Genomic DNA, 20430 nt, shown 5'->3' on the forward strand with positions numbered 1-20430 from the left:
GGACGGATGTGACGTACGTGATGGAACGGAAGCGGGCGCACCAGGGATGGCGGCCACGCGCTGCAGCCTCCTAATGCGCATGGTAGCATCATGTTTCACACTTATTTCCCCAAAAGAACTTCTACTGACATTTTTCTGAGGATAACGGAGTTAGGCGCAATTGCGACATCATGTTGCTATCAGTCGAGATGAACTAGACCATCGGCAGTTATTCTTGCGCCAAAATACCAGCCGGAGTAGCAATCCTTGGCATTGCGAGGAAAAGCACACCCAGATTTACGAAGCTGTTTGCTCGTATGATATTGAAAAGCAGCTTTGGCTACCCAGTGCCTTGGCTATCATCTTGTTTTCTTTTTTCTTTCCTTTGGTGGGAACTTTAGTAGGCCACAATACTGGTGTAAACCAGTGGGGGGACTCAAGAGGCCTATAGTTCATCTCACAAGCTATCTGCAGCACTGTGGAGGCTACATTGTTATCAATAGTGCGCCCACTGAGGGCGCCTACTCCGCCGTGAAGGGGGTCCTGAAAGGACACTCCCTTCTCCCCTCTCGGCAAGTGGCACCGCGCGGCCCCGGCGCCTTTTGTCGCTTCCTTCGCGGTGAGTTAGGCGCCCTGAGGGGGACAACAATGTAGCCTCCAGAGTGCTGCAGCTAGCTTGTGAGATGAACTATAGGTTCGATATCTATTTAGGCCTAACTGTGCGCAATTTTCTGTCCGGTTATATTTCTTCGCTTCTGCACAATCAGTTTAGGAACTGCTTCACTGCTACAGACACCCCACCAGCTTTTCCCCTCAATGGGCCACTTAATGGCCTCACATTAGAACAACACAAAGGGAGCGGGGAAGTGATAAGAGGACACATTCGGCAATAGGACACCAACGCTTTTTCAAGTGCTTACAAAGCATCATAATGTTTCTTGTGTGTGTATGTGGATTACGGCCCACACAGGCGAGAAATGGGGCACGCCAAGCGGCAGCCCAGAATAATCGGTGCTGACCTGCCCTCCCGGATCTCGATGGTCATGGCCCGGGAGACGACGTCCCTGGAGGCCAGGTCCTTGGCGACGGGCGCGTACCGCTCCATGAAGCGCTCGCCCTCACTGTTGATCAGGTAGCCACCCTCCCCTCGGCAGCCTGCATGCCACCACAGTGGGCCTACTCAGCGAGGGATCACCATCGCCCCCCACCACTCAAGGCACGGAGCGAGAATACGTGTAGGAGGCCAAACTGCCCACGACAGCAGGCGCAGGCGAGCGACCAGATAATGTCACAATGGCAACCAAGGCAAAAAAGAAGGCAACAGCACCTGATGGACGAAATGATTGCGGCTACAATTCCTTCCAGGGCTGCACAGTGAAATGCCAACTGCAGCTGGGCCGCACAGTTTCTTCTCCCACAACAGAAGAAACTTGACCTACTGCTGGTGACATCTGGCCACCCTAGAAAGCACCGTTTCCCCTCCTGGCTTGTTCTTACTCCTCAATCGTGACCACTGCAGGGCCTCTCCCGCAAGCTTCCAACATGGACACAAGAGTGAGTGGACAACGGTTTACAGGCACAGCCAGCCAATCTGTCCCCGGAGCCCACTGCAAGACGGCCGCTGCTTTCTGGCCAAACCTCTGCCATTCTCACTCAGACTGAACAAGAGTTTCTTCCCTTTACACTAAATCAGGAAGCACACTTCCAGTTGGCATCTGGTGCGAAGAATGCACTTCCCAACATACAGAAGCAAATGCATCAAGAACTGTTACTAACCTCTGGTGTGCTACACAATTTGACCACTACCCCAAAACTGCCAGCCACTTAGCAAGCTGGCTGTCCTTGTGTGCGTTTTTTGTGCAATACTCGGGAACATCTGGTGCCCACTAGACCAAGATTCAACTCTAGCAAATAAAAGCTGCGGAATATTGTGCCCTACATAGCACCAACTGCCTGCAAGCGTACACACTTGTTTACGGCAGTGATGTACAGTTGATCCCGGATATATCGAACACAGATATATCGAATTATTGCATATATTGAACACTCCAAAATCCCCTTAGAAATCCTATGCGAAAGCAAGGATTTTATATATCGAACTTATTTGCTATCCCCTTGGAGTTCCATATATCCGGAATCGACTGTATTCATTATTTTATTTTATTTGGATAAGTGCCCACAAACAGCATGATGCACCAAACAAACAAAGGAAAGGAGAGGAAAGGAAGATGTGTACAATAGAGAAAGAAGAGCATAAGAAATGAAAATAACATTAATGCAACAAGCATTACATGGCTGGCTCACACATGGTTCTACAACACAAAAGAACACACTCAGGCTTTAGGCGCATTGTTAACAACTCACACAAAAGTGCTGTTACAGTCAAAGATACTCAGGTCAGGCGCTTCAAGTGAGTTGTAAAGGAGCCATTCTCGGGATAGGACTGACGGCATGATAAAATAGTGGCGAGGAACAGCGTCATGTGGGGGCATGAAAATTGATGGAAGTTAGCAAATCGGCAGAGTGAACAGCACCATGAATGAGCTTGTGAAAAAAGCACACATCGAGGTGTGTTCTTCTGTCACTCAGTCTCCTTAATCCAATGTGGTCGAGCGATGTGTCGTACGTGTAGTATATTCTCCTGAAAAGGTAATGGTCATAACAGATTCTCATCTGGACTCGTTCCAGAGAAAGTGACAAGTATGGAGGAACAGAGTTCCATACAACCGAGCAGTACTCTAGCCGGGAACAGGGCCAAATAGCAGGTAGGATGAGTGAACTCTTTCGTGATGTGTATTAAAAGTCCAAGAAATTTAACTCCATCACTGCCTGTTCTTTCCATGTGGTGTTTAAAACTTTGTGATGAATCAATATGCACTCTTAAAGCGGTCCTGAAATACCTTCCGCCGATGCATGGATGTACATGTAACCAAATAAAGCAATGTATTAGCAATCTCCTCCTGCAAGAATTTTGTTAAAGCGATGAGTATTAGCTGAGAAATCGTAAATCAAAAGCCGCGCATTATCGTCGCGCCATATTTCCTCCTCCTTTCAACTTTTTCTTCGCTGTTGTCGGCACGCGAGCCTTCCCTCCCATGATGCTGCGCTCCTCAGCGGTGACGTACTTCCGCTATTGCGCTCCTCAGGCTGCTGTCTGCTACGGGCAAGCTCTTTTTCGGCCTTTTCATTTTTGTTGACACCATGGACATGGATCCCGCACTCCGCTCAAGGCTGGAAAAGCGAATGAAGGACCTGGCGACATGTGTGTGGCCTGGCCTTGCCCTTGCGCGGTGCACGTTGCTGCAGTTGCTATCGGCGGCACGTGACTTTTTATCGGCGGCGAACTTGCAGCCGCACGGGGAGAATCGTGCGCTCGTTCCCTTTGATGCACCGCGCACTGTTTATCCAAAAAGTCGTCTCAGATGTGGCCTCGCTGGTGCCGGATCTTATTTTGCGGCGGTGGTAATTCCTACTGGCGGCATGTGAAAAAGACATTTTAAACCGACACAGAACCCATGCACAAAACGCGCTGGATCGGATCGCTTTATCAGTGGCGATGAACGGGAAGGCGCAGAGCAAACCAGTGCCGCACTCGAGCAGCGAGCACCCGTGTTCTGACAAGTTGCACCTATGAGTTGCATTCAACACTGACGGGAAAGCGTTTGTTTGTTTGCAGTTGTTTGGATAGTCGTAAAATGTCTAAGCACTCCGCTGGCAGATCAGCTGGCGAGTCATTTCGCAAAACATCTGACAGATGGCGCCGTATGCATTAGTGTGTCGCTACGCAAAACTGATGAGACGCTCTACTAAAACTCCCCTCGCGGTGTTTATGTAGCGGGACGCAAAAATTTAGTGTTTAGCGTATGAAAAGGCAACAAACACTGTACTAAAACTCTCTATTAGCAGCAAAATAGCGTGCGCACGTGAGGCCGCAACATGGCGGCAAGTAGCACGAGATGGAGGAAAGATTTTTTGCTTCCGATGAACCGATGAACCAAGTTCTTTGCCCCTGTGTTTTTAAATACGTCAAGTGGTTAGCACGTCGCTTTCACGCAGCTCTGTATCGTCGTAACATTGCTGACTGTCTGAACGAAGCTTACAGCTAAGCCAAGGCAGCCACCGAAGCTGTGTGTGTGTGTGTGCATCGCCTCCTGTGTTGTGGACGCATTCGTTTCACGATGAAGTGCAACGTTGTACTTCTGCGGGTGGATAGTGCTTCCCATGGTCTGGATTATCTTTCTCGAGCGATGTACGACTCAACCTCGCATGGGGTATGTCCAGTGTGCCTGGCTAAAAGCCTTCTCGGCTTGCGCGCCAGAGTTAAGCGACTTGCTGTTCGTCCCCACAAACCGGGTGTGAGGGGAGTGCCGAATTTACGACGGGCAGAAGGAAGCAAACGATCGTCTGTCAATCACGGTTCAGACTTGCAATGCATGTTGTGACGTGTTCGTTCGAAACGCATCTCTGGATTGTTTTGAAGTTGAATAAAATGTATGCGTCAAACCCGGGCATTCGGCTCAGGGCGTTCTCTGCGATTGCACGAAAGAAGTGCCACGGGGCTTAGACGCTTTCTTTATGGAACGTACTCAGGTAAGAGAATATCCATGTCGTGTTATGGCCGTGTTGCATTCAATACAAACGGTTAAGCGCTTGTTTATACTTGTTTGGATAGTCGTAAAATGTCCAAGCACTCCGGCATTCCGCTGGCAGATCAGCCGGCGAGCCGATGCTAAGCAGACATATCTCTTTGCCGGAAGTGCGTGAAAAAGCCGCCCAATAGCAGGATGTCTACCTCATGACGAACATCTGGGAATCGATGACGCAGACATGTGAAGATCATCATCATCATCATCACCAGCCTATCTACGCCCACTGCAGGGCAAAGGCCTCTCCCATTATTCTCCAATTACCTCGGTCCTGTGCCAACTGTGACCAATTTATCCCCGCAAACTTCTTGATCTCATCTGCCCATCTAACTTTCTGCCGCCCCCTGCAACGCTTGCCTTCTCTAGGGATCCACTCTGTTACCCTTAATGACCAGCGGCTATCTTGCCTTCGCATTACATGCCCTGCCCACGTCCATTTCTTCTTCTTAATTTCTACTAATATGTCTTTAACACCAGTTTGCTCTCTGACCCACTCCGCTCTCTTCTTGTCCCTTAATGTTACACCTATCATTTTCCGCTCCATTGCCCGCTGAGTCGTTCTCAATTTAAGTTGAACCCTCTTAGTGAGCCTCTGTGAGCCTCTGAAGATGGCAGCGCCCAAAAACACGCAGGGAAGGGTGAGAAAAGGGCTACAAGCGTTGCAACAAAAGTGTGAGCTTTCCGCTGCACGTAAAAGAGTAATACTTGGCACAGCTGACGTTGACGACCCAATCCAACGATTGCGCTGTTAATTTAGTGTGCTCAAAACGCCTCTCAGGGCCCCTTTAAGTCCCGTACTGTTGACACTCTAGTAATGGAACCACCGTGCAGCTTACACAAACACTGAATCGGTACCTGTTGACGATGGTATATCACATTTGCCTTGGATGGGTCGATGCGAAGCGAATTTTCTGAACACCATGCCGAGACGGTGTTGATGTCATGTTGTAGAAGAGAGCACTCGCCAACCCTGTCTAACGCTTTTTCTGAAAAATCTTAGTCTCATGAGCAAAGAGGAGCATTTCAGGGTGTTGCACGCACTAAGCCAAGCCATTGATAAAAATCAAGAACAGCAGGGGGCCCAAGTTGCTTCCCTGAGGCCCTCCAGAAGTTGACCAAAATTCACCAGAGAAACAGCCCGAGGCTCGTACAACGTTTGTACGGTTAGACAAATAACTTTCCAAAAGCATCAAGTACATCTTACATATTCCACAGTATTCCATGCGTGCTGGCTTCCCCAACTCACCCTCGGTGATGAGGCAGCCGGCACCGTAGATGCCCGTCGGGTGGAACTGGATGAACTCCATGTCCTGGAGGGGCAGTCCCGCGCGCGTCACCATGGCGTTGCCGTCGCCCGTGCAGGTGTGCGCCGAGGTGCAGGAGAAGAAGGTGCGGCCGTAGCCGCCCGTGGCCAGCACCGTGTTGCGGGCGCGGAAGCGGTGCAGCTTGCCGTCCTCCATGCCCAGGGCCAGCACCCCGCGGCACTCGCCGTTCACCATCAGCAGGTCCATGGCGAAGTACTCGATGAAGAAGGCGCAGTCGAAGCTGAGCGACTGGCCGTACAGTGTGTGCAAGAGCGAGTGGCCCGTGCGGTCGGCCACCGCGCAGCACCGGTGCGCCTGGCCCCCCTTGCCGTAGTTGTACGACTGGCCTCCGAAGGCCCGCTGGTAGATCTTGCCCTCCTGCGTCCGGCTGAACGGCATGCCGTAGTTCTCCAGCTGCACACCACGGGGGGCGGTCAGGCAGCGACCCCAGACGCAGTCCCACTCCCACCCCGCATCTTAGCGTACAGCAGCTCCAAAGTTTTGAGGCCGTCCCTCAAACCCCTGGCTGCAGCTTCTCCTCACTGGCAAAACTCTGCACGTTCCCTGGTCATCCACTGCAGAGCAGCCGCTACAACAGAGCCCCGCAATGGGGCTCATAAAGAGCTCGGCCTCTCTCTCCTTCGAGCCCAAAAGCACGGCAAAAGCTAAGTTATTACGCCACAGAATGGCACACCGCCGTGGTTCGCCCAGTGAACTGGATCTGCTTTGCTTCCACTGCCATTCGGTTTAAATTGGCAATTGAATGTTTCTGCTGCTGCAAGTGAAAGGCAGCCAGCCCATAGCAATGACTTTATAGAGAATTGCCCATAAAAAAAAAATTCCTCCAAAAAATGTGGGAAGACAAGGAAACCTCCAGTGCAGGTTTTTCTAGTTACCTTGGCCTCCAGATGTGAGAACTGGACATTGTTTCTGGATACTGTTCTTTCAGTTGTTCAAGAAAGTATTTCAGAGGGCCTTAAAGAGGGGAATAAACAGGAAAGTCCACTTGCAGGAGGAAATTACAATACTGTCCTGTAGGAGGACCACCAGTGAAATGAAGTGCACTCAGAGTATCTGGCTGCATTGTTACACTGCTGCAATGCGCTGTTCTGCTTTAAAAAAGTACGTGCACAGTGGCAACTCATCTCTGCCGAGGCAACTGTCCTTGAAGGCCCAAGTTTTCGCAGAACTTGCATAATGTGCAGCCACTGCCATGTGTGGCTTCACTGGCTAAGCTGCTGCGCCCAAGTACGCAGGGTGGATCTTGGCCACAGCGGCCATTTTGTGGTTTGTCTGCACCAACGACGTAACACTCTTCAAATCTGAGGAATACGTGATAAGCCTGTTGGTGTGTGCAGTTCGAGCACCATAGAACACAGTTGTAGCCCCACTCACACAATGGACGAGACCTTAGCCACTGGGTACTCCTATCATCACCGGCCTCACCTCGAGGACTGTGTAGGGGGCCTCCTTGGTCATGTAGTGGATCGCGTCCTGGTCTCCCAGCCAATCGGAACCCTTCACCGTGTCATACCTGTCCCAACAAGAGAGAGACACCGGTCAGCCATTACCGACAGTTTTGCTTGCTGCCTTGTTATCTCGCACCTCTTCGACTGAAAGTCGGCAATGGGCACTCTTACTTCAACAAATATGCTGGGGGCTTTGCTTGTATTTTGTGGAACTACTGGCATGACAGCACTCACACCGACCTAGCACAAGAGCCGGTTATCATGATAACACTTCTCAATGCCTCGTACATGTTAACGGTAGAAGCTTTGCGAAACAGAATCCCCATCTCAACTATGTCGCAGTTAACCGCACCCCTGCGCATCTAAGACGTGAAAAATGGCCTCCCCCAAGCCACACCCCCACTCTTATAAGAAACCGGCTCCCAACGGCCTCTCCTAGATAAGCACGGGCCCCTCGAAACTTGTGCTCGGGAACAAAGACAGCACCACAAGACAACCCTGCAGGACTGCCTCCTCGTAATAACTACGGTTCAGGGAAGATACCATCTGGGAGAGGCCAAAGGAGAAACGCACATGTGCCACCGCCAGTCGTCCGGCTCCATGTTTCCCAGGGCTGCATTGATGCCTCCCTACAAGAGGGGAAGGGAAAGAGCACTGCAGTCAGGGCCACAAACACAGCTGGGAACCCTGCTCTCACAAAAAAAGGAAAGGAGCAACGATTGCCCACGTGGGCTTGCTGTGATTGCTTGCGTGTGTTAGGACCCCGTTCTTTTGTTACAGCCTTCTAGCGATATTGAAACAAATCCTGACACAACACTTCACTCCCATATTACGCAAACAGGATCAGAGAACACTGGCAAGCTACTTGAACTACCGTATTTACTCGCATAATGAACCCACTCACGCATTGAACCCTCCCCCCACTTTTCTTCTTGGGAATTTGCTTTTTTGTCACTTTGAATAGAACATACAGAGGGGATCTCAGCATGGTTGCTGATACCGTAGACAATCGCAGTAACTTGATTTCACGCAACGGTACACGCAGAAACGCTAAAAACGCATTCCAACAAAAAGAAATCTCAACAGTAGCCAGAGACGTGAGCGCGAATGCCGTGGCTCACAATTTAAAAATAGCGAGCTTGCAGAGCACCACCTGCTGAACGCAAAACAAACCTTCTGGCGTCATGAAAACGTTGCTGCCTGCAAACGAAGCGCAAAACGTACTCCGCACTCATTCCCTACTCTTCGAAAGATTAATTGATTGTAGGGTTTAACGCGCTGACGAAATGTAGGCGATGAGGCGCGCTGTAGTGAAGGGCTCTGATTAATTTTGACCACCTGTGGATCTTTATTGTGCTCCGAAATCTCGCACACACCAGCATTTTTGCTTTTCGCCTCCATTAGCCACTAAACCACCACGGCGGGTCTTCCCTCCTCTTTACTGCTCTGGCTGGTTCCGGCAGCGTGCAAACAAAGCGCTAAACGTACTCCGCATTCCTCTGCTGTTGCTCTTTCGCAAATTCGCCATTACGCTCCACGGTTTCGTTGTTCAGATGTGTTCCGACCTTTTTTTGTGCTCCTGGTGCACGCCGTACGATGAGCCAGTACATGCGCCACACAGCCGGTTTTAAACTGAAGGTGGTGGAGCATGCGTTGATGCACATCGAAACCGCGCGGCTGGGTGACACTTCAGTGTTGACCCAGTGCGTGTACGCTACAGGCAAAAGTGAGAGGTTTTTGGACAGGAATCGCCGTGTGTTTGGTGGGCCCAAAGAAGGGAAGTTTCCCGGCGGGGGAAAAGAAGTTTTGGAGGGCCTTGACGGCAGGGAAGACGGTGCACTGTGGGCCGACAACAAATGTGAAGCCGCAAGCGACTTCAGTGAGGAGGACAGCTCCATGGCGAGTAGGGGGCCACTGGCATGTTGTGAATAAAAAAGATACTTAATTACATAATTACCTACGTGTTTTTACGAAAATGGTACAGCTCTCACAGCGCTTCTCAGCAACTTCATGGTATGAAATTTCGACTTTTAAAACTTTTCTGCAACTTTTTCCACATAATGAACCCTCCCTCCAAATTCATGTCGAATTTTCTGGAAAAAAGTGGGTTCATTACGCGAGTAAATACAGTACTAACACCAACTGACGTGTATTCCACAAGCTTAGCACCTACAATAAATCAATTAAATCGAGTCAGGTTACCACAGAATCCAAACTTGTAGATATGTTTGCTTGACTCGAATCTTTCAGAACTTCAAACAATGCCAGCTGCATACTAGAAACAGCAACTTGAAATTGTAAAGGTTGCTTCCCAGCGCTTGACAACTTAGCACGATGCCCTACTGTCTTAACTACAACACCTTGAGACAGGTCCAGGCGCAGCAATGTCATTCTTTAAGGCATTCCAGATGAGCACAACAGTACATGGGATCAGACTGGGGAGGAAAAAAAAAAAAAAAGCAGTTTCCGCATTTTAAACAGCACTTCTGAAATAGAGCACGTGCACCATACCAGCACTCCCCCACTTCCAATATAACTCCTTGTCCTTCAAAGTTAAAAACCAGATGTTTGCACTCAAAATTAAAAAAAAAAAAACAGGAAATTCAACTAACTATATCTGAAGACTATTCACCTGCTACCCGTCATGAAAGGCGAAAACTTCTTGTTTTTTGGCAAAAACTTACCACACACGCCCTCCTTTTATTCACGACATAATGAGCCATTGGTTGATAAAAACTTCTACAACTACAATAAGCGAAAGCGTAGCAAAATCTCCAGGCATGACACGAAGCCCAAAATCTCAGACCTTCCCAGTCCTAGTCTTCCTTTGTGCTGCTGTCACAGGGAACGCACACCAACTGGTCCAGTTTGCCACGCTCGATTACGCCGGTTGCAACGACAGCGACCCCGGCACCCCAGCCCGAGGAGTACAGCACTAGCTTGATGAAGGGAGCTCACCTGGGCGGCGACCGTGTGCGAGCGCGTGGGGAAGAGCTTGGTGATGCAGGCCGTCTTGAAGCCGGCCTCCACCAGCCCGGAGGCTGCCCGCAGTCCAGCTCCGCCAGCGCCCACCACCACTGCGTCAAACGTGTGGTCCACCAACTCGTAGCCGCCCACCTGCCACACCGGGAAGGAGGAGGGTTCACTTGTTGCACACCAATCCCTCCCCAGCCTCGTCCCGTGCACACCCCAACTCGACCTTGTTCCGGGGGCCATACACTCCGAGCCCAAACTGGCTCAACGCATCCCTTAATGGATTATTCAAATGCACAGACACCTCGAGATGCACATCTTGAGGTCCTCAAAGAGGTCCTCATCAAAGAGGCCCTCACACGGACAGACTGAGGGGAGGAAGCTCAAACTAACACACAAGGCTTGAAGGTAGCGAAGCCGTACGCAACCTTCACGACCATTACGAAGGTTTAAGTAAGTGATTGCAGCCAATTTGCTCCCTCTTTGCTGCCGCTACGACCTTTACTCCATCACTGTTGCTACAAGTGTGAGCTTCTTTCGTTCTTTTTTTGAAGTTATAATCACTGCACATCACCTTGGAGGGGCGTACACTATGACGCGCGTTTCTCGTTCCGAGGAAGTGTTGCCACAATTACGGCGAACACTGGAGTCTTCTTTTGGCCAACCCTAGCCAATCTCCCTTCGTGACAGCGCCTGGCTCGACAAACATGTGCCGGGGACACTGGGCAGTCGCCGTGAGGCACGCACACACGAGCATGGGCCATTTTCTTGGTTTCGTTAACTGCCAGGTGGTTGCCACGAGGCCTACGCTCACGTGCGCGCTGCCGGCAATTTCCAGGTATTTTTAACTGCAGACCCAAAAAACTGCTACGCAGCTCCACTGTCAAAACTACAAATACTGACACCTCCCACCTCCCCTTCTTCCACGAACACACTTCCCACGTGCTTCCAGTGCCACAAAGCCACAAGGGGGCTGTGGACCGATTTTAATCCCCCCGGGGTTCTCTAACGTGCCTGAACCTCCGGCGCACCACGGCTCCTTCCCCTCTGCCCTCTTTCAAGGGTGGTGGCGTTCCAGTGGAGGAGAGAATGAGTGCCCAGTGTAGTTTGGCTTGACGCAGCAGCCCCACGGGGGCTGGCAATGGTCCTCTTTCGCGACTGCCAACAGCTGTGCCACATCAGTGTGTGAGCCAAAAGGCAAGTGGGGGAAACACCTCCTCACCTTTTCACCTTTCAACACGCCTTGTCGTTTGGATCATCGCTGCTCATGATGGCCCACAGATGCTGCAAATTCTCTACTCCAACGTACTACTCGGAAGTGTGCTGCTTGCAGGTTCACAACATGAGAACGCCCAGACTCCAATGCCAGCAGAGGCAAACTCATTTCACACTGGGGACCAGAGGTCGCAGAAAGGTCAAGCAGCTGTGCAGCGGTCAACTCCTTATAAATGCTACAGGAGACAGACTGAACCCTGTCCAGTGCCACATAGTGTGCACTTCCCCCGTTAGAGAGCTTTGGCATTCCGTGTATGCCCAGTGTACAGTGCGTACCGGGACCCGACTGGATACGTGCACCTTCGATCCCGATAGGGCGGTTTAGTTCTTGCCGTGCCTGCCCATTCATTCCGGCGAGGGGTGGCCTTTCTTGCCCTGCCCACACGTGCAGGTACCAGTACAGACCGCACGCACGGTACGCCTCAACTCCAGCAGTACAGTAGTGGCTCTTGTAATGTGCCTCCTACGGCTGTGGTCTTAACACTCGTGGCAATGTGTTTGCTACATCTCACAAGTAAAACAAAAAAAGAGCACTTCGTGTTGCACACTTCCTTGAAATTAAAAGTGAGCTGCACATCTGCAGTGGCTTAACATCCTGCCTTTATGACTCGGTCAGCCAAAGATCATCCGACATTGCGCAATGGACCTTTTCCCAGCAGCGCTCTGCGCATGCGCTACTCTTGCTTCCAGCGACCGATCCGCCATTGTTGGGGGGCAAAATGTAAACAAAATGACGCCATACTGGATCAGCCAGTTGTGAACGCCGAGCCAACTAATAGCACTTTCCATTGGGCGAACAGGAGCACTTCTAACTGCACCCAAAGTGCTCTCACGAGTTCTGGCGTCTTCCAGTGGTCGGGCAGGAGCAGGGCGTTGTGTTTCATTGGTCGATGAGGAGCACTTTTTTGGCGCCGAGAGCAGCCGAGAGCAGTTCTCGGTGCTCCGTCGCCAGCGGCGGAGTAACAGGGAACGCCGAGGAAGTCACATGACCTCTTTTGCGTCACTTCTGGTTTTATCCCCGGGTGGCGGAGGAAAAATGGCGGAATGCAGCAGCCGCGCTAGTCGCTCAGTGTGTGCGGCAGCAGCTAAGCGCAGCCGTCTGGACAAGGAATTGCTGCTACTTTTAGATGATGAAGGCACCACAGATTCAAGCGCAAGCTCATCATCGTACAGCAGCAGCAGCGACGACGACGACGATTTGACATTGCATGAGTTTATGTTCGAGCACCTGTTCACCCCGCCGGAGCGGCGACCGAAGGTAGAGTCGTATCTGGAAAAGACGGTGGACGCTGTTATCGTTCGCAGCTAATTTTTGGGAGACACGATGGTGACCCCTTTATCATGAACATCCGCGCGGCTTCTTCATTCGTCGCCATGCGGAAGGCAGACACAAAACCACCGGCACGTATCTGGCCAAACTGGCGAGGAATAACTGCGTGCGGACATCACGAGCGCGCGAAATGCTCCGGGAAGTGAGCGCGGGAAACGTTTGGTCACATGACTCTTGACATCTCGCCCTCCCCCTCTTTTCACTGCTCCCAGAGCAGCGCGAATGTTTCATTCGCGGAACGAAAGCACACGTCCCCGTTACTCCCGTGTGCCGCTCTGGCTGCTCGCTCCACTTGCTCCTGTTCGCCCAATGGAATTCGCCATAAGTGCTGCTCCGCTTTCCGAGCCATGAAGCGGCCAACAGGTAGGCACTATGGCTGCCATCGAAAAATTTCTCTGCCACCAAAACCATGCAACCGGGGACGGCTTCGTCGACTGCACGGGGCAGGTGGAAAAAAGGGGGCGTGTTCTTCTATACTCTCCCAAGTGTGGTTCGGGCAGGCGCCGCAAGAGGGCTACGTTACCGGAAAAAGGTCCATTGCAAGTGTGGGTGGAAACAAAGTAAATCAGTGCTCGGGCATGATTTGCCAGCTGCAATTAAAGTGCATAGCAAGAGCACCTCGGGGATGGGGGAAACAAAAAGAAATACACCTGTGGGGTTCTTAAAATGAGTCACTCCTTTATGGGTCCCTCCAAATGGGGGGGAAAAAAAAAGTCGTGCTTGCAGCACTGCTGCTCTCATTTCACAGCCGCTCTCGCCTTTGTGCACTGCCCCTTTCGAGAGAAAGTGCGGTGCCCTCCTAACTGCCTGCCTGGCCACTGACACCGTGACACCGTGCCTTCTTTCCCTGCCCCCCCATTTGTGGCCAACCTCTCCTATTCACCATCCCCACAAAGAGACACCAATTCTCCTGACAACCCATCTTTTAGTGCAAACGTGACCAGCAGGGGGTAAGGAAGAGAGCTGGCAGCCCAATGCAGCCTTCAGCTTTCTGCCGTGTCCACTTGACAGGCTCCTTTCTGCCCCTAGCAACCAGTCGATTCATGCACTGCACAGAACCCAGTCTCCCACACTCGGCCTTCACTCCAGTGATTCAACATCCTTGCATAGGACCGGGTGTGCACAATGGCAGTGAATTGGCCACCCACACTTCCCGTGTCCTCGACACTGGCAACATTCATGTGCTGCCCCAGCTGAAGACACCTGCCTCGTGCTTGCTTGCAGTGTGTACCACACTCACATCACCCTAGCCACAACTGTATCAGCTAGAAGTATACATCTCAGCTGGCAAGGAAGGGTGAAAAACGCCAACACTTCCCCTTTTATTCGGTTGATTCAAACGTCATTCCATTCAGAAATTCCGCACGGCTCAGGAGGCTTCGAGTTAATGAGGCATCACTCAATAGATGGTAGGAAAGTGTGCTCGACAATGTGCAAGGCGCGATGCACATACAGCAGTCCTGGCGGCGGAAACAAGCTGTCATCCAAAAAAGAAGGCAGCAAGGGTGGAAAAAGGCACCAAGCCTGAGCTTGACAAATTAAAACTTTTTGCGCGTTCACCACAAACACTGAACAAAGAAACGAGGTAAAAACCAAGAACGCAGTGTGGAAGCCTGAAAGGGCAACAGCTAACTCGCTCTGTTGCCTCTGGACCACCCAACCATTCATGCAAAGCTCACAATGCATTTTGCGGGATAACACCCCTTTCAGCACAGAGTGTCCTCAAACATTCCTCCCACGGAAGCAGAGAAATGTACCAGTCTGCACCCCCGTCAGCCGGCCATCTGTGCAGGGCCGCACACACTGCCCGTCACAGTGGCTACAGTACACAGAAAGTGCCCTCTCACACTGGCTGAGATATTGGCATAACAGTAACGATTAAATGACTCCACTGCAGCTGCATGCTTGCCCAGCTGTTGGCACTGTTTTTCAGCCTTGCTGTTGAGCTGGATATCTGTAATCCTGTTTCGTCTACCGCCCACAGCTCCGGTGTTTCCTTTCCTATTTCCAAATCTATATTTCACTCAGAGTGCTTTCTTTATCACTTTGTAACTGCCTATAACAGCCCCAACCTACTCAACCATCCAGGCAGAGAAAGCTTTGCAGGCAAATTGGTGCGTTTGGACACTGCACGTGCGGCAACTACGAACAAATTTCTCAACTGCAATAAAAAAAGTCAGTGGCTTCGCAAACGAAGCAAAGACACGAATAGGCTGTCACTAGACATAAATGGGCAGCACCTGGGAACTGCCCCGTGCGTCACCTACACCTGAGCAATCCACAATGTGTGCATGCTATCAGGGACAGGTTTCACCAACAAAGAAGCGAAGCAAATCTCGGGGCTTGCCGTCGAAATTCTGTCATGCCTTGCCCTTCCACCAGAGTAGCCCTTCAGCCCTGAGAGCACTCAATGCAGCGACATCCATTTGTGCATAAGAGGCCACATGAACACCCTCACGTCATGCTGCAACTAGTTTTGGTGTGCACTCATCAGCTGTCCCCTGCTCCTAACTGAAGTGCAAGGCAGCACCTTGCATGCTCAACTTGGCTTGTTCAGGCGAATAAAATCAAAGGGGGGGGGGAGGGGGGGGGGGGGTGACCCACCTTCATTTTCCACTTTCCCAATGCCACTACGTTCCCAGTTCGAAACTGAGGCACAGTTAAACCTTGATGTAACGAACCGCTATGCAACAAATTCCTGGGTTTAACGAAGCTTTTCAATTCACCATTGCCAACCCCATTGAAATACACGTGTTCGCAGCCTCTATCTAACAAAGGCATTGCGACAGTTAAACTTGATGTAACGAATTCGCTTCGCTGTTGAACCATTGTTTTTTGCACTTTTTCTGAAGAACTGGCTCGAGAAATGCACAAATTTAGCAATCTTCACCCACAACGAAAACTACCGTACGTTTGCCAGTGTGACTGCGGTAGTACTTGTGACTGCGGCGTGTACTTGCACGTCTCCACCGCTATCGGTAGTGTCTGTTCTTCGGTAAGGAGTTCTGCTGCCACAAAACGAAAAGTTCCGCTTTTCAAGACAAGCTCGCAATTTTAGAACCCATCCTCGCTGGAAAGGAGAAAGATGTCGCCGCCCGGTACAGTCACCCTCTCAACAATTTTGAATGTGGAAAAGAGCATAAAGTTCGTGAAAATGCACCCTTTCAGCATAAGTTTGGTCCTTGAAACGGGTCAAAAGCGATACTTAATTAAGTGACGTTTGTGAATACAGGGTAAGTGACCTTGCTTCTTTCGAGTGCCGTGTGGTGCTTAAGCTTGTGCAAGAGCAGCAGTCGCAACTTACGTAGTTTTTTTACTGCGAAATAAATCCTTGAAGGTGAACGCAGCATGTGAGCATGAAGGTGAGCTCTGAGCCTTAAATCGAAACCTGCATGCAATGAAAAATTATGAATTTTTGTCAACTTGGTTATATCCAGGTTGAACTGCATCACAATTCTGAGACTGCTTGGTACTCGGGCAACTGCTCCAACCGCACCCAAGTTCCTGAACAAGCAACTAAGTGCAAATGCAGGCACGATTATTTGACAGGTTGACTGTTTCAGCTCCCAATGCACGAAATTAGGAGACTGCCACCCCCGATGCAGTCATCGTGCTTTGTTTGCACTAATGTCTTTGAGGCCACTGCTGTCCAAAGGCAGGGCTTGTCTGCCACCTCGAGTTCCACCCCTGAGCCCACAGTATGGTGCAACCGGCACTGCTGAAAGCGCTCCCAAGATGAAATTCTAAAAACCAAGTCTTCGCAGTGCCAAAAAGCGGAAAATGATGGATCTGTTCCACAAGGGATATTCCAGTGCACACGACACAAGCAAGCCGTCGGTTGCTTGTGGGCACGACATCATGTGACCTTGTACTGATATACCATTATAGTATGGCCCGATGCTGCGTTGCACCAATGCCAAAGATGAATAAAAGTCGCTCATCTGCTTTAGCTTCTAACACTAAACAGCAGGAGGAATGCCGAGAACAGAAATTGTGTAAATGTACTTTTGACCTTGGCACGCACCTAGCCTAGCAAAACTGTTCGGTGTGCTTTAAAAGTGCCAGTGACATCACTCAGAAATGAGCTGCTTTTTGCAATAGTTTGGACAAGAACTGAAGAAGAAGATCAGTCGTTAATTTCGGAAAATGCACTTGGCAATATGCAAACGCTGAACACCTGCCCCTCGTGCCTCAGTGGTTCTCGTTTTGTTCCGCACCTGGGCACATTTCAGCAAGTGATACCAATACTGTTACATGCATAAAGGGAAAGATTCCCCTAAAAAACAGCTGGTCAGTGCAAATTTTTTTTTCTTCAAGATTGCCATAAAAGGAAATTAATCGGGGCTAAATTAAAAAAAAAAAATTATATTTCAAGCATCGTTTGGTCAAATACTCTGCAAAAATGCACTCTGCCGACTGTTTCGGTACTGTTGCGGTATGGAACAACAGGAATACTGGTTCGAATACGGAATAGGGACACTTTTTTGTGTGAGTGGTTTTCAGACTGCCAAGTTTCCTGTTCACCAGGCTTTTGTCAGCAAATTTTTTTGCAGTGGGGTTATTGCTGCAATTATCGTGCGATCGGTGCACAGGACGTTAGGTTAGTTTACGTTAGGCTGGCTGGGTTACACTGGGTTAAACTAGGCACTGCCTAATGGGCAGATGGGGGAAAAAAAAATCGGCAACCGGTTCGTCCTTTTCCTGCAGTAACTTTAGAGGGCTAACAAAACCATTCGATTGCGATGACGGCGCACGCGGCGCTAACAGGACACCGCTGCCCCGAAAGACAAGCGAAACAGTGCGGCGCTCACCTTCTGTTCATTTTTCCGAGAGGTGTGAAGTTTCTTCTGCAGAATTCTGCTTGCTGTGCCGCTTATCTGGGCGTGGGAAGAGAGAGAAAAAAAGGAGCAGCTGTTATTCTTTTCGAAATCGACAGAGCCTCGCGGTTGACCGCCGTCACAGCGCCTTGGGGAAAAGTGCGACAGCGCCAAGATAGGCGAGGAGAACGCACTACCGTTACGCCGTCATTAGTACCAGATTGTACGCCGGCGCAGACGTCCGACGCGTCGAAGATACCACGTGCCATAAGGAACGGCTGCCAGGTCCATTCATTCCAGCGTCGGGGCTGCCGGGGCCCCTCCGGAACCAAAACATTCGCGCTGAACACACCACTTTGGAGGCGCGCTTCTGTGCCAATTACGCCTGTCGGTCAGCCCCGGGCCCCCGTGTTCTCCGCGGATAATTAAGCGCTAAAAAAGAGCCGACGTTCCACAGCAGCCAGCCCGAACTAACCAGGCAGTAGTTCGCGAGAGACTCTCAGCGAGGGATTCGTGCCGTGGTCCGCGCACGGGAAGGGCCGCCGTGAAAATTGGTTATGCAAAGGTGACCCCGTTGATGCGCGCAGCGAGCCGCGAGTGAAATTCGACGGTACGAACGACGTTCCCGCGCTCGGAGCAAAAATCCGACGCAGCAGTGTGACAACCTAGCGCTGCTAACGAAGCGCGAATCTGGCTGCTGGCCTGCGTGTTTCGTGTCCATCAAGCGAATGTTTACGCCAGCCAGAACACTACCAGTTACAGCGTGTGCGCTGCTAGCCGACCGCTGCGCGTCCCCCTTGACTAAGCAACGCCGAAGCAGACGTGGTGCCACGGCCGGAGACTACGTCCCCCAGGTGCGCGACAGCACCGTGTCAGACTGAAAGAGCGGCGCTTACCCGAGAATCACGAAACGCCGGCCGGATGAGCCATCGCGACGCACCACACAAGGTCGCCATGTTGCCTAGAGAAGAGGGGGAGGGAAGGGAGGGGGGGCGAACATGTGAAAACTTGCTTCTTCCGACCACCAGAACCCACTCGCTCACGTGGCGGCGCTAGTAATGAGACGCGTCGTTCTCTGCAGCACAACGCTGTCATCTTGTGATGCGCGGCAACCACGGAATTCGTGGGGATCAAACGTTCCCAGTTTAACTTATGTATCACTGAGGACTAATCGATTCCACGGCTGGAGACACGGCCTATGGTGGCTAGAAATAACCTCTAGGCGCATTCATGGCCCATGCAATTTTGCTGACGATGAACACCATGCATTGTTTCGTTTTGAGCATGACTTCTGGAGTTCAAATTTGATATTTACGCTCAGAAGTCCTGACCTGGCGTCTATAGAAAACAAATACGTCCCGGGAGCACAAGTGCCGGTCGACCCTGCAGATAGACCACACCAGTCTAGTGGTCAGCGGGGCATTGCACTGTTCCGCGAAGCCTTACCCTCTCTCCCCGCCCCCTTTTTCATTTGTTCTTTTAAATGCAGAGCATTTCAGTAACTCACGATGTCACCAGCGTTGACGTCCGTAGTCGTAGTCCGCACCCCTCCCCCTACACTATATAAAAAAAAAAATACTATCCGGCGCCTGGTTTCGATCCCTCGACCCTGCGGGCGGAACGCAATGTACATGGTGCTCTACCCACTGCGCCACAAAGCCGACACAGAATGGGAGGCTACGAACGCGCCTTATATCCTTGACTCATTCAAACTATGTCAAGAAGCTGCTGATACAACGCATTCACTACCACCAACTCCCCAAACACTAAACGTTAACGCAATACACCCACCCCCTATGCGACGCATTTACTCGAGTCCCCCTCGCGGGGAGATGGGCCCAATTTTTTTGCCAAACTTTGCTGTTAATGCAGCAAAAAAATGTGCCTTCGCTGCAAGACATGTATGTTTATTTTTATAACAGAAAAGTGAATATATAAAAGTCAGCCTCAAAAGGCGGACATTGAATATGTGCGGGTGACCTTCGCTGGATGTTCTAATTGTTTGACATCCAGACACAGGTCAATACTTTGGGGTCCTCCATCACTTTTGCAAGCCCGAAAGGGGACCCTTGCACACGCAGCAGGTGGACCAGAGGCCTACTACAGTCAAATCCGGATCTAGCGAATTATACTATATATCGAACAAAAATAACCCAGTTACGGAAATACACGCGAAACATATTCCTTATAACGAACTTCACATCTGATATATTGAACTCGGCGTGCCTAGAATGGCCGCCAAAATGCATGGTCTCGGAGCGGCGACTGAGATGTTGATTGGCCACGACCACTGAGCCGCGACTGAGACATTGCACCTCATATGGAGTGACATGACGCCCGACTCTTTCCGTAACTGTTTCCGACGCGCGAACTCACGATGGAACCCGCCCAGTCAGTGAGTCCGGACCAAGACGGCAGCTCGCCAATCTTCCCGATGCTGTGCCGAAAGGAGTGTCCTTCGAAGATTTCGCGATTGTCGACGACGACGTTGCCTTCACTGTAAGCCCCTCGGACGCGGGCACCGTCAGCAGCACCGTCGTAATGCTGATGAAAAGCACCGAGGAGGCATAGGATGTTGCGAGTGAAAGCAGTCCAACGCTTAATGAAGTGCTTTTGGCAGTCGATGTCCTCCACCAA

General features: G+C 50.9%; 1 protein-coding gene across 1 annotated transcript in view; it reads right to left on the minus strand.

Moving 5' to 3' along the window:
- The window catches only part of Sdha (succinate dehydrogenase, subunit A (flavoprotein)), a 29264-nt gene extending 10454 nt beyond the window's left edge, over positions 1-18810 (minus strand). The window contains exons 1-7 of the mRNA XM_077705052.1: positions 18690-18810; positions 17788-17853; positions 10357-10515; positions 7972-8027; positions 7376-7463; positions 5872-6343; positions 999-1134 (exon numbers count right to left, since the gene is read on the minus strand). Coding sequence (XP_077561178.1) covers positions 999-1134; positions 5872-6343; positions 7376-7463; positions 7972-8027; positions 10357-10515; positions 17788-17853; positions 18690-18749 — 1037 coding nt within the window. The 5' untranslated portion in view covers positions 18750-18810. The remainder of the gene's footprint in view (positions 1-998; positions 1135-5871; positions 6344-7375; positions 7464-7971; positions 8028-10356; positions 10516-17787; positions 17854-18689) is intronic.
- Between the last annotated feature and the right edge of the window lie 1620 nt (positions 18811-20430).

The sequence above is a fragment of the Haemaphysalis longicornis genome, unplaced genomic scaffold (genome assembly GCF_048455015.1).
Source record: "Haemaphysalis longicornis isolate Haplotype H1 unplaced genomic scaffold, Haemaphysalis longicornis Haplotype H1 scaffold_3, whole genome shotgun sequence".
In the NCBI taxonomy this organism is placed as follows: domain Eukaryota; kingdom Metazoa; phylum Arthropoda; class Arachnida; order Ixodida; family Ixodidae; genus Haemaphysalis; species Haemaphysalis longicornis.